Genomic DNA, 18,869 nt, shown 5'->3' with positions numbered 1-18,869 from the left:
TTAATTTACTCTTAATCAAATCTTTAAGCTTTTGCCTAGGAGAACTTAAGAGTTTCGTTTCATAAACAAAAGTAAAAGAGCCTGCACAGTTCAAAAAAAAAAGAAAGATTGGGTTTGGCGGTATGAAGTCATTGGCGTATGTGTGAGTTTTTCACCTCCCGGCCTCCTGTCCTCTTCTTCACAAATTGAGTTTTAAGAATGTAAGTTACATATAAATACTCTGTCCTCATCAAAATGGTGAAATGAGACCAGAATTTAAAGTGATAGAATAAAGCTCGAGCTCTCCTCTGATCCCTGGGAATCATCATCATAATTGTTGTTGTTGTTGTTGTTTTCAGTTTGCCGTTGGTTTTCCCAGCCTCGGCCCCTGTAGCCCATGTATTTAAGAATACACACACACACACGCACACAGAGAAGAAATAGTGGTTTTTTGTGTGTCTGCTGTAACTCAAACAGTGTCACGTTATCCATATTTGTTGCTGTTTACTTTCTTACTAAGCATCCTGTCCCAAAGAACTTTTGCTGGTATTAGTTGAGATCTGTCTGGTTTTTAACGACGGTTGCATACCGCGCCATAGCATGACTGTGAAAGTCAGTAATCCTGCCACTACAAAGTGTGGATGTTGCTTCCAGTTTTTCCCAGTTACAAACCACGCCGTAGTGAGCATTCGCACACACTCCTCTTTGTGTACAGGGGAGTTTGTTTCTCCAGGTTCGGTACTGAGAAATGGAGTGGCTGGGTCCCAGAGGGGGCTGAGTTCTTTCCTTTAGTAGATTCTGCCCTTCCCAGTTCCTGTTTCAGGTATGAGAAGCGTTGCTCCTTTCTACCAAAAGATTTGCACTAATATGTCTAAGGTCTCCTCCAGCTTCTGAAGAATTATACTCGAAGATACTTCTTCTTTTCAAATAACTTAGAATTAAGATAATTAAGCATTATCCAAAACTTCACCTAACTGAAATGTGGAAAACTAAGTTGGATCTTGTCAAAAACAATGCCTTCACCTCGGCACTGGAACTTTCAAGTTTAGGGTTGTCAGTAAAGTCTAAACATGATCAGGTCTCACTCTGAGGGCTATAAAAACATACTAAAATCTCATCTAACCATTAGAAATGAATACTCAACGTTAGGTTGTCCATTGGCATAGCTCTTCCCCTCCTGGAAGCTTACCTTCTAAAAGTAGTTGCCATAACATATGCACAATCAAACATTCATGTATTTACTCCTAAGTATTTACCGAGCCCCCATTTTGTAACGAGGCATTTCCCTATGAAAGTGAACCAGACAGACAGGCTTCCCACTCTTATGAGCTTCCATTTGAGTCAAGGGCAGACGGAATAGATGAGCAAAAAATACAGTAAGGTGGTGTTTTCAGTAGAGAGCGAGAACTACAACAGGACTAAAAGGTGTCTGTGGGCATTGGCTAAAATGCCGTTGACATTTTGAGTTACACCGTTGACAGCGAGGGAGGAATTGGAAATAGGCTAAATAGTCATCAGTAGAGCATTTGTAAGTAAATTCTGGGATATCTACATACGGGATACTCAGCGGCTCAGGAAGAATGGAGTTGGTCTGTTTCACCTGATTTACATGGATGTCCACAATATATTACTGAGTGAGAAGAGCAAGTGGCGGAATAATATGTACAGCATCTCATTCTGTAAAAAGATCACAGTGGATAGAGATGTGTGCGCGTGCGTGTGTGTGTGTGTGTGTGTGTGTGTGTGTGCTGGGAGAGGATTTAGGAGTTTACCTTTATCATTGACAATTTCTTCAGGCAAATAGGTGTTGTATGATGTAAAGAGTTGGCTTTTTCTTTTTCCTTTCTGCACTTTTATATGCTTTGCAGTATTTCACAGGTTATAATGAAAAATAACTGGGGAGGGAAGGCACCGCATTAAATAAAGGGTACTATATCTCAGTGTTGCACGATGTCAACAATGTACCGATAAGTGAGAAAAGATAGATGCAGAATCCTTTGTACTGTAATCCTACTTTAAATGTATCATTCTTTGTTTAATACTTAGTTCCTGAGGGCCTACTGGGTGCCAGGTTCATATGGGCGCTTGGAATGCATTAATGAATAAATATTCATTGTGCAGGCAACGGGACAGAGTGTCAGGATGAACATGGGAGGAGGTGGTGGTTCAGTTTTAAATAGGGTGGCCAGAGAAGGCTCATAGGTAAATTTGAGTCACTACCTGAGGTTGGGGCAGACAGAGCCATTCAGATAGCTGAGGGGAGAGTGTTCCAGGCAGGGTGAAGAACAGTATGAAGTCCTAAAGTGGGGAGTCCTAAAGTGGTTGAGGAATTACAAGCAGCCCATGGGGCTGAAGGGAGGTGGGACACGGGTGAGTCATGACAGAAGATGCGGTCAGAGAAGGAGAGGAGAACATGAGGTCAGAGGCATGGGAACCCACCAGATCCTTGTAGGACTTGGCTTTTGTCTAGGTGAGGTGGGAAATGATTGGCAGGTTTTCAGCATGGGGTTGGATGTTCTGACTTCGGTTTTGACAGGATCCCTCTGGCCGTTGTGGTCTAAGTAGACCAACGTGGGAAGCAGTGGGCGTGGGTGGCACAGAGACACTGCAGTCATCCAGGCGAGAGAGGAGGGTGGCTTCTCTCAGGTAGCAGTGGAGGTTGGAAGTGCACAGATTCTAGAAATATTTTGAAGGTAGAGCCAACAGACTTTGATGATGGATCAGTTGTGGGATGTGAGAGGAACGGAGGTGCAGAATTGATTCCAAGGTTCTGGCGGAAGCAACTGGAAGAATGGAGTTGTATTAAATGAGGTGGAAAAGCCTGTGGGTAGAGTTATTTGAGCATGGAAGACCAGGAGCTTGTGTGTGGAGTATTGGGGCTGCTCATTAGACCTCCCTGTGGAGACATCTAATAGACATATGAGTCTGGGGTTCCGAGGACATGTCTGAGCTGGAAATACAACTAGGGAGGTCATCAGTGTCTATGTGGCGTTGACAACCATGAGACTAAATGAGGTCACCACTAAGCGAATGTAGATCAGGAAGAGTCCCAAGAACTGTGCCCTGGGTACGCAGCATGTATGCGGAATAAAAAATCACCCCAAAGACTGTGTGAGTAACTGAACAGTGGTCAGATCTGGATCGTAGGGGACTTTTACTTCACCTTATGTATTTCCGTGCTGTTTGAGTCTTTATGATTATTACATGCTTGGACAAGTAAGAAAGCATATCATGCTTCAGAGTTTTAGAGGAGCTTAGCTAGATGATCGGGGATCCAGAAATTCCTTCTTTAGAACCATTGAGTATCACTGTTTCTATTTTATAAAAGCTTAACGATAAGGCAGTATTTTAAATAACTGATTGAATCATAGAAGTGATGGCACAGCTAAGGAAAAAAAAAACAATATGTCTTGGGAAGGTGACACAATATTATTTACCAAGGTGTATGGAGTATTATTAGTAGGTCAAACATAAACATGTTATCAGGACATACTATGTTTAAAGTGAAATATTAACATCTTTAATACAGTTTATAGACCTGAAGTTATTTGGAATTTATTTGCCAGAGTAGGTAAATTAGGAACATTTATTAACTCATATGCTTTACTCTTTCATCCTCCTCTAAGAAGGTGATAACTTAGCTAACCGTGCAACTGAATTGATAAACTAGGGGTGCCGTGAGGATGCATGGTGTAGTTGAACAAGCTGGACCTCACTCCTAGGCTTGTGTTGCTCAGTACTGTAGTCATTCAACAGCGCTGCCTGCTGAGCGCTTGAAAGGTGGCGAATTCAAAATGTGATGTGTTTGTAAGTATAAAAAAGACACTGGATTCAAAAATTTAGAACCAAGAAAAGAATGTACAATATTTAATTTATTAATACTTATACAGATGACAGGTGGAAGTGATCGTATTGGGGGAAATTGGATTTACAGAAATACTCAAATTAATTTTACCTCTTTCTTTTTACTTTTTCAATGTGACTACTAGAACATTTAAAATTATAGAAATAACTTGCATTGTGTTTCTATTGGGCAGCACTGGGGCCAGAGCAGGGAGTTTTGTATGGCCTAGAGGCTAAGAATGTTTTTTACATTTTTAAATGGTTAGAAAAAAATTGTAAGAAGAATATTCTGGGATAGGTGAAAATGATATAAAATCCAAATTCTGGCACCCAGTGCTTCTTGTTGGTAGACTTGTGTTGCCAAAAAAAAAAAAAAAAAAAACAACTATGGAAATCTATTTTCTCTTTTGTTATTTAGGTACCTACATAATATCCTCAGTTTTGCCATTTGGCCCTCAACGCCAAAAGTAGCTCATTATCTGGCCCTGTAAAAGTTGGCTGCCCCCTAATCTGAATCCTCAGGGTTGAGTTCTGGCTGTTCCCACTTATTGCTGCATGTCCTCGTCAAGTCCCTGGTATCCGCCAAATAGTTGTGACATTTGTAATTGAGGATACTAACTCCAGTTTCAGTGGTGTGACCGGATCAGACGAGAAATTACAGTCTCGGGACTTTGTAAATGATAAAGTTCCGTACAAAGGTAGCCCATTTTTTGGAAGTGTTTTAACCTCAGTACCAAAAACAGGGTAACAACGGGGAAATACAGATTCGGGTTACATTGCCTTGGGCCGGCAAAGTTAACGCGCCCATGGCTTCAACAGGATAGACTCAATGTGTATGTGGCACTGTTACTAATCATCCCTTCCTGTGCTCTTTTCTTGAAGTTGAACGAAGAAGACGATTTAACATAAATGACCGCATTAAAGAACTAGGTACTTTGATTCCCAAGTCAAATGATCCGTGAGTACAAATTCCATGTTCATCCACATCGTATATTTTTTGGTACCTTAATGTTTATTCATAGGTTGCAAAAAGTGCACAGTTATAGAAACTAGGGTCAAGAAGTCCCCCCTCTCCCTCTGGTTTTATTTCTGGTCTACTTCCTGTACCCTTTTTTTTTTTATTAGTCTCATCAGACTAAAATGTTGAGAGAAATCTGGATTCAAGGGGTCCTGGACATCAGCTGCTCGCTTTGGATTTGAGGAGGTGGCTTTCTGAAACCTGAGACCCCTTGGCAAATGACCACCAAGCTCCTAGAAAGATTCTCCTAACGGTTCATGCAGGACAGGGATTTCAGTAGCTGTTTAGACTGGATCTGTTGACTGTTTGCTGTACAACTCATGCAGTGTCTATGAGCCCCGAGAGCTGGTATTAGAGACTTCAAGTTCAACAATATTCAACAGACAAAAGGTCAAAAAAATTTTTGCCCTTAGATGCAAAAAAATGTTTGCACTCGGTATGTTTTACCAATCTGGAAGAAAGTAATTTTTAATCCTCCTTTAAGTACACGCCAGCTAGTTTGGGTTTCAGCTTCCCGTCTCTGCTCACCTCCCACCCCCCTTCAGACAGAGATAACAGTTGTAAAGATAATTTTCCTATCAGCAACGTCAGCAAGTAGGACAACAAATACACAATTTTTATCCATTAGAAAGTGGCCCATTTGAAGTAAGGGGCTAGAGGATGAACACATTTTAATGGCTCCCAAAGGCATCCGGTGAAATTAGCCTTTGAATATGACCTTTTAGCTACCTAATAAAATGTAAAGATGAAATCAAGCATTATTCATGCAAGGCTTATTAAATCTGCTATTCACATTGTTGTCAGGGAATTTGTGACAAAATAAAATACAATCATTGCCCACTGTAAGTGGTTCTGATGGATGTTCAGGCACAGTCTCCGTCATCAACATTTTGCTTTCCCGGGTTTCGAGGAAAGCCATTTTGAAACCCAAAACATTCAAATTCTCGGTTCTGCAGCACAAATTTATCCTACTAAGGGGCTGTGACCTTCATTTCCTACAGTCAGTCTTGCATGATAGTTGAAATTGAATTCCCATTTTCCTGTGCTTTATCAGCTTTCACTTTTTAGCGCATTCTTTTAAACTGTAGCATGTGAATCTCTTTAGCAACGTATTATGAAATTACGGGGCTGCAGTGAAAGCCTCTATTTGCATATCTTCTTTCTCTATTGTATTAGAATACTTACGTGTTTATAATCTGAACTGATAATGATCTTTAATTGTAGGCATTGTTTTAAGATAAATGGACTGTAATCTCTAATGGGAGTTTTTCCATACCACTTTCTGGAACAAGCTCTGGGGCTGCTGTAAGGACAGGGTCCAGCTGACCAGGGTCTTGGCCCCATATGCTCTCCTCCCCTACAGCAGATCTGCTTTTGTTGATTTATATATTGGGGATCCTTTTATACTTCTGTACGAAAAAAGGGTTGCTCTCTAATTATAAGGGGAAAAAAAAGTTAGAATACCCCTCCTTTAAGCCTAAAAGCATAATTGATTGATAGGGTCTCACAAGGAAGCAAAACCTAGTAAGGTAATTGGTTGGAATAGTCACTTTTTAAAAACTGCTTACATGTGTCAGTATGGGTTTTTCAACTTACTGGCCTAGTTAAGGCATCTTTCATTACGGTTACATTTCTCTCTGGCCGCTAAAGGGTCTGATACTTTGATCTCAGCCCGGAACCTTAAACAAGTCAGCTCTGTGCTCTCTCTATCTCAGGACACCTCCCTGGGTCGCCGTCTTCAGTGCTCAGACCCCAGGGATCAACCCCAGGGAATTCTCTGGGGTCTGTAAGTCTGCCTCTCATGGGAGAACTTCTGTTTTGTTCTTCGTCTAATCCATAGGAGGATCAATTACTTGGTGACTTGTTTTAATGACCTCCATTCACACATCCCGGCTGATACTTCCGATCTGCCTCGAGCAGCTATAGGTTGTAGGGTGGAAGAGTTTTCATATGTGAAGTTTTGTTCTGTTTTCCTTGTCCTTGTCATTGTCATCACGAACACCGTCTATGAAAGAGCTCAGATTAAGGTGCCCCAGAAATACTACTTATGTAATTATAATTTCATTCTTAATTATTTTTCGGGAGTGCTCTCAATGTTTCAGCTCACTTTTACCTACATTTTAATGGTGTTCTTAATTTCCTCATGTACACGAGTACATTAGAGCTATAGCGATTAAAAACTCAAAGGCACCAAGCTCAGGCTGCCTGGGTTCGAAGTCCAGAACAGTCCCTTACTAGATATGTGATCTCGCGGAAGACCCTTGATTTTCCTTATCTGTTAAAAAAGGAGGGGGGTGTGGTTCAGCATATTCCTACCTAGTCTGGTTATTTTGAGGACTCAGTCACATAAGAAGAATGATGTAATGGTTCAGCGCATGGAGTCTGGAGCCAGATCCTCTAGGCTTCCTGGCTCTGCTACTTCCTAGCTGCGTGACCTTGGGCAAATTACATCATCTCTCTGTGCCTTTGTTTCCCACTCTACAAAATGGGGACAATATTAGTGCCTAGCCACTGAGGTTGTTATGATTAAATGAGCTGTAAAACACCTTAAAACATACCTGGCACATAGTAGGTGCTGTTTAGAGATAGCCATTATAATCATTCTGTTGAGCCTTTAACACGGTACCTGTTCTGTTACTTGAACTGCATTCGAAACTTTTCATGGCACATTCATCTAAGAGCCTCCTTCCAGTTCAGTGATGTACCTATGAGGCTGTTCATACCTGTGTAGTGTCACCATTTTGTAGATGAAGAAACAGGGACACAGAGAGAGGGTAGAGAGCTTGGCCATGAATATTCATGCAATCACGTGGTCAAGTAGTAGGATCTCACAGAATTTTTTTTTTCTAACTGTAGCTTATTCTGCCTGTCTGAATGAGTTAATTGTGATAGTCCTAGAAACCTATAGCTCTTTAATATAGTTTTTAAGAATATTGATTTTTGTAATCAACAGAACTGAATTTAAATCCTGACTCCACCTGAGAGTAGCTCTGGGACCAAGGGCCTATGGAACAGTGTCTGTTTCAGCACGAGCACAAGCGGCCCTCCCCTCCAAAGTGCTTGTCTGGGTTTAGTAGGTTAATGTCTAAGAAGTGGGTGGACAGTGTCCGACGCATGGCAAACACCCAGCGAATGACAGCCTGTCATCAGCGTGTCATTGTTACGGTATCTTTAGAAATCGAACGCCCTGAATGAATTTTCATTGTGCCTCAAATCCCAAAAAAAGGCTTTTTTCGTCTTCGTTACAGAGACATGCGCTGGAACAAGGGAACCATCTTAAAAGCATCTGTGGACTATATCCGAAAGTTGCAACGAGAACAGCAACGCGCAAAAGAACTTGAAACCCGACAGAAGAAACTGGAGCACGCCAACCGGCATTTGTTGCTCAGAATACAGGTACGGGGCGTGTGTTGTGAGGGGTCTGCAGTATGTCCCTGACTTGGAAGTGGGAGGAGAGGGGATATAATGAGCCATGGGGGACTTGATTTATGTGATCCTAATACAGCAGATACTCGTTATTTATGGATTCCCTATTTGTGCATTTGCTACTCATAAAAACTTACTGTAAGCCCAAGACCAACGTTCGTGGCCCTCTCCTGGTCATTGGTGGACATGTGCAGAGTGGCTAATTGGAGTTAAGGTTGACCGAGGCGATGACCTGCTGTCTTGTTTCAGCTAACACTATAAATAAGCATCCTTTTCATGGTCCTTAGTCCCATGCTTTTCACATTTCTGGGTGGGTTTTATGGGTGAATTTTGCTGTTTAAAATGGCCCCTAAGAGTATTACTGAAGTTGTCTGGTGTTCTAAGCCTGAAAAGGCTGTGAGGTGTCTTATGGAGATAAGTTTCCTTCATAGGTGAGTTGCAGTGCTGTTGGCTGTGAGTTCGACGTTCATGAATCAACTGTATATTAAGGTGTCTTTAAACATAAAACAAGGTTACGTGTTGATCGGTTCATGAAAATGTGACTAAGATACTCATAGAAACCTAACTCCGCATTTCCTCCAGAAGCAAGTGTTTTGGTATTTACTAATTCAGGGTTCAGAGCGACGTTATAGAGCATAACCGTCTTAGTGCATTTGGACTGTTGTAATGTAATACCACAGGCTGAGTGGCTTACACAACAAACATTATTCTCAAAGTTCTGGAGACTAGGAAGTCCAAGATCAAGGTGCAGGTAGATTCGGTGTCTGGTAAGAGCCTGCTTCCTGTTTCATGGACAGGGTAGTGTCCCTGGGTCTTCACATGGCAGCAGGGGGGGAGAGCTCTCTGGTGTTTCTTCTATAAGGGCATGAATCCCATTCAGGAGGGCTCCATCCTCATGACCCAATCACTATCCAGAGCCCCACCTCCAACTATATCACATTGGTGATTAGATTTCAACCTATGAGTTTTGGGGTGGGGGGAGACACATTCAGTCAATAGCAATAATTATCTCAAATAATGAGAATTGATTGAAGTTGTGAAATACCAAGATGCCTTAGTATTTGGTGGGGGTGTGTAGCCCATGGTGAAAGCCCATGTTTATAGGGAACTTGGAGACATCCAGAGGATCTTATCATCAAGATAAAAATTCTAGAAATAGTTACAGATAGTGAAATTATAACATATGTATCTTTAACTCACGCTATTTATTCTTAGAGGGAGAAATACTAATTGTAATATGCGGCGTCCCTCTGTCATTCTATGTATTGAGTGTATATCGCAGTGTGAAGTGTGAGATGGGGCAATCCTTCTATAGTACCGGCTCCTGGTTCTCCTCTTAGGCACTCGGGCCCTCATGCTGAGTGTAAAGACATAACTTCCTCTGAAACTCTCTTGAAGGAGACAAAAAAAAATGGACTCTCTGCTGACGACCAAAGGAGTTGGCAAGAGTAATTTTCATTTACTTGCTGACCTTGCACACCGTCCGCCAGTAAGAGATAACGGAGTACCTTCTTCTTGAGTAGATGGACCCCCCTTTTACCACTTTTTCAGGTTTCCAGTGCAACTGTTTGTGGCAAACAAAGCCTGACCCTTCAGACAGCAATGTGTTTGATCTGGTCGTGTTAATCCCGGACACCGAACCTCTTTAACAGAGTAATTCATTTATAATACTGGGCCCCGATCTTTTGAATGCCCCAGAATACTGTTGACATTTCCCAGTATCACTCCTCTCATTGCAGTGCAGTGATCTCCGGCAGGTAGACGGTTCTCCTCTGCGGGGTGCATTTTAGAATGTCCACAGTGAAGCAGAGGCTGCATGTCATTTGAAAGTCCTTTTTTAAAAAATCTTTTTTTTGGTTTTTGTTGTTTGTTTTATGTTCACGTGATCTCTTCAATAACTAGCCATAGGTCCTTTTCACTTGAACTTACCATGCCCGTTTGATAAAAGCAGTTTCTACTAACGCGTTGTTTCCTTATACAAATGTTAAAACATTAGGAACTATTTTGAAAGAGAAGCTAGGTTTTGCTTTCAGCACCCAAACACATCTCTTCGTGTGGAATATGAATATCGTGAAAAATGTGGATTGGAACTGCCACGGTGACGCTGTCATGGGTTTCTTCCGGTGACAGTGTGAGGCGGCCTATAGAACTCTTGCATATCACGGAAAACATTATTAGGTGGGAAGGCCCTGCCATGCAATGAGCCTGACTTCTCCAGGTGAAACTTAGCACATTGCGTAGAAATCTAAGTCACGCTTTCATCAACTGATAACCATTTTTAATTAAACAACAAGAGGTCAGAGTAAGATGGTTGCCTCTTTTCATCCAACTTTTTTTTTTCTTTTTAAGACAACCTACGTGTGTGGAGGAGCTGTTCTTAGCATGTTGGTGTAGATTTACAATAGTGCATGTGTTAAGCTTGGGCCTAAGGGCTCCTTTCATTTTCACTCCAAGTGACGCATGCAGACATTTTCACAGAAGAAAGAGCAGGAAGCTTAATATCATTGGAACGGTAATTTTATTAAACAGCCCAAGGCTTTAAAACGATGCCTGAAGAGACTTGTGTTTCTGGAACTCGAGCAAAGGAACATGTACACCCTTGTGTGACATCTCAGGCTCCCGTCTCTTACGGGTCCTGCGTCCTGGGAATGATCTGTACTAGACACTGAACATGACTTTTCAGGAACATGCATTTCTAGGCTTATGGGCAAAAGTTGAATGGCTGGATCACGTGGGAGGCTACTTTTCCCTCCTCGAGAGGCAGGGTGACTTGCTTCAAGTTTTTATGGTGTCATTATTATATTAGTGTAGGACCAGCATAGAAAGGATCGTCTTGGCACCTAGAAGCAGAACGCTCAACGAGAGTCAGTTGGGTTCATTTTAGGAGGGTCCAGGGATACTCAGGGAGAGTGGAAAGAGCTCGCTTGGAAGGCATTTTGAAATGAGGAGCCCGGGGAGGCTGTGACACTTGGGAAGTGCATGAGTCTGCTCGGGCCGCCCTAACAGATACGACAGGTCCGGTGGCTGAAACACCAGAGGTGACTCTTGTCGCAGTTCTGAAGGCTGGAAATGCAGGGTCAGGGTGTGGGCAGGATTGGTTTTTCTGTGCTTCTCTTGGAGACTGCCTTTCCCTGTGTTTCCCATGGTCTTACCTAGGTGTGTCTCTGTGTCCTAATGTCCTCTTCTTTTTTTTTTTATTTAAATTCAGTTAATTAACATATGATTTATTATTTGTTTCAGAGTACAAGTCTGTGATTCATCAGTCTTACACAACACCCAGCACTCACCACAACACATACCCTCCCCAATGCCCATCATCCAGCCACCCCGTCCCCCCACCCCCCTCCCCTCCAGCAACCCTCAGTTTGTTTCCTATGATTAAAAGTCTCTTATGGTTTGTCTCCCTCTCTGATTTCATCTTATTTTATTTTTTCCTCTCTTCCCCTTTGCTCCTCTGCCTTGTTTCTTAAATTCCACATATCAGTGAGATCATATGCTAATCTCTTCTTCTTCTAAGGACATCCTTGCTGTTGGAGGTTGGATTAGGACCCATGCACATAATCTCATTGAGCTTAATTACCCCTTTAAAAAACAGTAACTCTAAACACAGTCAGATTCTGAGGTGTTGGGGGTTAGGACTTGAACATACAAAATTTTCTTTTTTCAAGATTGATTTTATTTACTTGAGAGAGAGAGAGAGAGCATGCACTAGTCCGGAGAGGGGCAGAGGGAGAGGCTCTCAAGCAGACTGGGCACTGAGCGGGGAGCCTGACTTGGAGCTTGATCTCACGACCCTGGAACATAACGAATTTTTCAATTCAGCCCATAATATGAAGGATGTGAAGAAAGCATAGAAAGAAATTATTCATCCTCCCTATCAGAACTTCTTTTTGGAATTAAAAGAAACAGAAACCAAGTAAACACAACACTTCCCTTGGCCCTGGTAAGATGAGTTAAGCGACATTTCTCAAACTTCAGTTCCTTGTGTACAACTTCTACAAGTTTCGGCATTCCCACCCAGGCTTTATTAGGTCGTGATACCCTTCGTATCTTAGTAAGGGTTTCCCTGTGCCCTAGGCCAAAGGAATACCTACCATTTCTTTGTTAGGTCCAAGCAACTTAATGAATATTTAGGTCCTAACAACTTAGTCGCCATTTGAAAATACAAGACATATAAGCCAAAAGAGAAAAATAACATTTTTATTTTATTTTTGAATAACTACATTACCTTCTGATGGGACGTGTGTGTCTGTTGCGCACTGCACAGCTTCTGCAGCCTCGGAATCTGGTTGGACAGTGCCGTGCCTCCTCATTTCTCATCCTGTGCTGATTTTCATGCAATCCTTCCTTTTTATCACAGCAACCACTAAGGGCCTGGCTTCGCAACGACGTGTGCTGAAGAAGCATGTCGCACAGGTTAATGCTGAGACTGTGAACTGTGTTGAGTTTGGTAGTTCTCGGAGCAGCGTGCTATTGCCCCAGATACCTGAAAATGAGAGTTCCCTGCAGAACCCCTGGATATGTGCACGCAGTTTAGGGACCCCAGAACTGTATTATTTCCTGAACATTTTCCTTTAATCAGCTCACATTTTGAAATTTTATTTTTATGTTTTTGTTTCTGTGTTTTTAAAATTTATCTTCATGAATATTAACATCTGGGAGAGACTGTCTCTGTATTTAGTACCTAATGAAATCCGTGAAACACCTAAAACTCATGTCAGATACTACCAGTGGTTCCCCTACTCTATTTTAAGAAAGAGCATTTATTAATTGAAAAGAGCAAAATAATATTGTTTTAATAATTTATTTTTTCCTCTGAGTGTTTAATTTTTTTAATACTTTACTTTTTATAAAAAGATTTGTATTTATTTGAGAGAGAGTGCGAGAGAGAAAGAGAGTGAGCACAGAGGGAGAAGCAGGCTCCCCATTGAGCAGAGAGCCCACATGGGACTCGATCCCAGGCCCCTGAGATCACAACCTGAGCCAAAGGCAGATGCTTAACCCACTGAGCCACCCAGGCGCCCCTAATACTTTACTTTTTAGGGAAGTTTTAGGTTCACAGCGAAATTGAGGAGAAGGGAGCGAGACTGCCCATATGCGGGTAGAGCCTCCACCGCTACCCCCCCCCCAGCGGTGCGTTTGCTCCGGCCGATGAACCTGTACCATGCGACACCATCACCCAAAGCCCCTGTTAACCCTAGAGTTCACTGTTGGTGTTGTGTGTCCTACGAGTTAGAACAAATACATAGCGACGTGTATGCCTCGTCATAGTATCGCATACAGTACTTCACTGCCCTCCAATCCTCTGTTCTCCGCCTCTTGAAACATCTGATTTTTTTCCTTTGATTTTAGGAACTTGAAATGCAGGCTCGAGCTCACGGACTTTCACTTATTCCATCCACGGGCCTCTGCTCCCCCGATCTGGTGAATCGGATCATCAAGCAAGAACCCACTCTCGAGAACTGCGGCCAAGACCTCCTTCAGCATCACGCAGACCTACCGTGCACGACGACGCTCGATCTCACAGACGGCACCATCACCTTCAACAACAACCTCGGAGCCGGGACCGAGAGTAACCAAGCCTATAGCATCCCCACGAAAATGGGATCCAAACTGGAAGACATCCTGATGGATGACACTCTGTCTCCCGTTGGCGTAACTGACCCGCTGCTTTCGTCAGTGTCCCCCGGAGCTTCCAAAACGAGCAGCCGAAGGAGCAGCATGAGCATGGAAGAGGCCGAACACGCTTGTTAGCGGGCCCTCCCTGCCCTGCGCTTTCAGAAACTGCTTCCTTTCTTGATTCGTAGGTTTCATAATTTCCCCGCACGGGGTTTCTTGATAATTTTCCTTTAATATGAAAGTTTTTTTCATGCTTTATCGATAGCCCAGGATATATTTTATTTTTAGAATTTTGTGAAACAGACTTGTATATTCTATTATACAACTACAGATGCCTCCAAAGTATTGTACAATGAGTGTACAGTATCTGCGAACTGAATTCCTCCCGGACTTTAGCTCTCTGAGCAAGAGGATTTTGCACCAGAGAAATTTCTGTCCATTTTTATTCAGGGGAAACTTGGTTTGAGATTTTTATGCCTGTGACATCTTTGGAAATTAAATGTAAAGTTTAATCGAAAGAATGTAAAGCAACCAAAAATTAAAAAAAAAAAAAAAAGAGAAGGAGATTAAGGAAAGAGAGGAAGAAATCCACACTAACCTTTTTTTATTTTGTCAATGTATTGATTCATTGGTACTGCCTTAAAGATCCAGTACCATCTAACAGCGTTTAGTCTTTCTACTGCAAACTATTTAAGGCAATACGATATTCTGTAAAAGAAAAAAAAAAAGTGCACCCAATTTCATAAGGATTGTCTGGTTAGAAAATGTAACTGATCCCTTACTTAGGTGCAAGTGAAATTGAAGGGTTAGAGACATGGGCTCTAATCTTACTGTCCTTCGCTCTGTGCTCTGTTACAGTTTTCCTCATCAATGAGTGTGATTCAAGTTTCCATAAGATATATTTTATTTTGAAAAGGAAATGAGTGTCCTCTCAAAGTAACATATTGAGGAGCACTGAAAGTTGTCTTTTTTTTTTTTCTCTTCAATTTCACTTTTGATAAAGTAAACCAAACTGGGCACATTTCTAATTGGCTTTCCTATTTTTATTTTTAAATTATGTTTTACTGTTCATTTGATTTGTACAGATTCTTTATTATCATCGTTCTTTTCAGTATGTTTGTATTAATTTGTAAGAATATGCATCTTAAAATGGCAAGTTTTCAATATTTTTACAACTCACTGGTGGTTTTCCGCATTCTTTGTACACACGTGAAAGAAAACTTTTATGCAAGGTCTTGTGTTTAAAGAGAGCTTTGCGAATATTTTGTATATTACAGTCTCACTCGGAACTGTTTTTTCCACACATTTAAGGTGTAGTATTAATAGGTTAAAAGTGGCTTTCTAGAGAAAATAAACTTACATATTTATTTTTAGTGATATAAAAGTAGCAATATTCTTGGAGACTGATAACCATAGCGTTAATACGCCCATTATGGTCATTGAAATTGGGGTTTATTTCAGCAAACGCTTGCTGAATTTTTGGAAGGAGAGAAATACTGTATTGGCAAATTACTGTTACTTGATAGCAGTGTTTTAACAAGCAGCGAAGTTGTAAGTTAGTTTCAGTGCATTATCTACTTGTGTAGTCCTTTGCAATAACAGTAGCGTTACATGTAATCTATCTGGCCTACGTGTTTTATACAGCTGACATATGGTGTTAAGAGCCAGGCTGTTGAATGGAATTTCTCAGTAGCAGCCTACAATTGAATAGCAAGTGGCATAAAGCATATCCATTCAGAATGAAGTGCCTTAAATATAGCAGTAGTCTTTTTTGGACTAGCACTGACTGAACCGTAATATAGGAGACAGTTTCAAGATGGTATCTATAGTCAAGAGGAACATGGAGCATGGTGCCTATGTAGACAATATAAGAGCTTCCAATTTTCCTTCAGATATTTTTCATATTAAATATATTTTAGTGACAGAGTGCCAACTTCTTTCATCAGGAAACCTTATTCAGGAGGGGTTTTTTAAAAAAAGGAAAATGAGTTTAAATGTCAAATACGAACTGGCGGATGGGTATTGGAGGGTTCAAAGAGAAGGTGTGATTGTCAGATGTATGAATGGAGGGCTTCCGTGAAAATAATCAACTGCATAGTTCCCATGCACGTTGGGCAATGAGAATTCTTGGAAACATTGATGATGCTATCAGTTTTATAGCTTTATTACCGAAGGGGGTAGGGAAAATTAATTCCCATTCTTTCAATCCCCTTAATTGTATAGCTCTTTTCCTAGAATAGTGATGCAAATCTGCATGAACAGCTAACTGTACCATAGTGTTCATTGATACAATCATAGCATTGTCTATTTTTCTCTTCATATTTATATGGGGGGAGGGGAGCTGGGTGCAGAAGTCAAAGATCGCGACGGTATGATGCTTGTTTTCTTCAGCTGATGGTGAGGGTTCTTAAAAACGGAGCCAGGTTGACTAGCCCCTGGCCCAGGGAATATGGCCAGGGCTAAGTGACCTTAGAGAAAGCTCTGTTGAGAGAAAGCATGGCATCTCGCACCACTATCCTGACTTCCGCAACTCCTGAGCTCACTGTCTCCTGCTTCCCTATCCCCTTCTTAAGAGACAATTTCTGGGAGTGGCAGGAAGGAAGCCCAGGAGAATGCTGCAGCCTCGGGGGTGGTTTTATTTATTTCTTTTTTGCCAAATCGAGTGTGGATTTGTTTTAGGGACTAGTTAAGCCAAGAAGCAGTGGTCTGGGGTCGTCGTTTGTGACAATGAGAGAACGATCCACACTACTCCCCCCCATCCCTGAGAGCAGACTTTTGACTCGGGGTTGGGCCTCCGTATGGAATGACCAAAATGCCAAACTTGTCCACCTGCCTCCAGGAAGGCAATGGAAATACCAAACCTTTTGACTTTGCCAAAAACCCTACAACCGATCTGGTCATACATAGGATGACAAAATTCTTTCTGGTTGTTTTTAAATAATAAAGCAATAAGAGCAAATAAAATACATAGGAAGTTAAGAGATATAAAATAAAGCACAAAGGAATGCACTTATTAATATTTTTTAAAAATGCACTGGGGAAAAGTTGGTGTTGATAACAGTATATTAAAAAACCCTATTTCTTGAAAAAAAATGACAAATGACTGTCTCTTGCGGACGCTTGGTACTGTAATGTTAATAATATAGTCACCTGCTGTTGGATGCAGCAATAATTTCTGTATGGTCCATAGCACTGTATATTATGGATCGATATTAATGTATCCAATGAAATAATTGAACTGTTGTTCTTGATAGCCTCATTAAAGCATTTGGTTTTTCACATAGTGGTGGCCATTTGTTTTTAGTTAATGACAATTTCGAACATTGTTTGCCTTAGCCAAAATGGTAGCGCACATTTTCTTCTGATTTAACGAATAACAAATTGCAGGAAAAATTTTAAAATGCCAGTAAGTACTTTTTTTGTTTTAAATGCCATTCTAAGATATTACTTTGGGTTTTCAACATTTTTGATTATGACTTGCACTCAGATGAACTATAATTATACAGCTTTTTTTCCCCTTCTGAATTTGGGGGAGATTTTAAACTCCCAGATGCCAAGAATTCATTTTAGATATAGGAGTTTTATTGAACATGTTTTAGTGAGAGGTGGCTTTACAAGAAGAGAAATTGTCAGAGAATCCCTTGCATATTTACGAAAAAGACACTGGGTTTTTAAAATACAAATTTACAATAATGAGAGCTTAATATACCCAGGTTGCCAGCTCCTGGCTGTATTTTTTTTAAATACAGCACTTAAGAATCATTTGATAAATGTTGGATTTGACTTGGGAAGTGTCAGACAAAACATGTCTTTATTCCCTAGCTAGACCTTAAACTTCTGCCCTCTTTAAAAAATATTCTGGTTTAACCTCTGGAGAAAATGAGCAAGAAACTTCCTATAACGTTTCTGATCTGATTGTCAGCTTTTTGTTAAATTTGATTTTTTTTCTTAAATTGTAATATACAATAATCAAGCCCTTTCTTTTTCAGAGTTATTTGAATTATTTATATTTCCCATAGAAATGTGATTATGTGATGCCTTAAAAATGTGTAAAAGTAGGAAGATTTCCTATCTCAACAAGAAGTTTGCCGGGCAGCCTTGAAAGCAGGTAAGCTGAAGGTTGGAGCTGTTCATCCCAGGAGGTCTGTAGCTGAACTGTAACCCCGACCTGGCAATCGCTTCTTCAGAGTCACCCTACAATCTCTAAGGATCCTTAAGCTCGAGCTTCCCCCTGCCAAAAGAAAACAAAAAAACATAGCCTGTGTGTTAGAGCATCGATCCCTGAACATTGCACATTTGCCTACAGCTCGTGTGACTTCGTTTCGTATTCACAGACTTAGATTTATTAAATATTTTATTAAGTGAACCCACTTCACAGGTAAATCTATCCACGAAGTGACAAAACACGGACTGGCAGCATAATCTTGTCTCTGCCCATTTCCAACAAGCTACTTAGCCTCTCGGTGCCTCAATTTCCTTTCTGTTGTTTGGTGATCGTAACAGAGGCGACCACGTGGTGGTCTTGTGAAGGCCATTCAAATGAACAGACTAGAATTTCTGCTTGGCCGCACGTAGGAAGTCCTCAGTGAATGGTAGCTGTGATTATATTATCACAATCCCCTCCACGAGTAAAATGGAGCCCTCTCCCTGGACTTACCTAAAATCATCGTGTGTATCAACGGTGGCACGCGCTGTTTGAGAAACGCTGCATTTTAGCACGGAGCTAATATTCGTGGGAACTGGCAAGGTGACTGAAGGCACCGGGTGCTTTGGAGAAGAGGACCGCACTGTATCTAGGACCCGGGGTTAGAATATTTTAGAGAATAAGAAACCCAATTTATCACCTTTTAAAAACATCAGCAGCACAAATGACCTAAAACTTAAATTGTATTAAATGTGTGTAATCTGCACGGGTGCCTCTGCCATGAGAATAATTATGCTATATTATTCCCAGGAAATGTGCTTTACTGAAGTTGAAATCTCC

The 18,869-nt window shown here is 41.2% G+C and overlaps 1 protein-coding gene across 8 annotated transcripts in view; it reads left to right on the top strand.

The window, feature by feature from the left end:
* MITF (melanocyte inducing transcription factor) overlaps positions 1-17,164 on the top strand; it is a 284,834-nt gene extending 267,670 nt beyond the window's left edge. For all 8 annotated transcript variants that reach the window (XM_040628571.1, XM_040628570.1, XM_040628572.1 and 5 more), the window contains 3 exons: positions 4,705-4,780; positions 8,089-8,236; positions 13,619-17,164. In XM_040628571.1, the coding sequence (XP_040484505.1) occupies positions 4,705-4,780; positions 8,089-8,236; positions 13,619-14,020 (626 nt within the window). In that variant the 3' untranslated portion in view covers positions 14,021-17,164. The remainder of the gene's footprint in view (positions 1-4,704; positions 4,781-8,088; positions 8,237-13,618) is intronic.
* Positions 17,165-18,869: the final 1,705 nt, after the last annotated feature.

The sequence above is a fragment of the Ursus maritimus genome, unplaced genomic scaffold (assembly GCF_017311325.1).
Source record: "Ursus maritimus isolate PB19 unplaced genomic scaffold, ASM1731132v1 scaffold_14, whole genome shotgun sequence".
Classification (NCBI taxonomy): Eukaryota; Metazoa; Chordata; class Mammalia; order Carnivora; family Ursidae; genus Ursus; species Ursus maritimus.
Note: the sequence above shows the minus strand (reverse complement) of the source record. Positions and strands in the feature narration are given on the sequence as shown.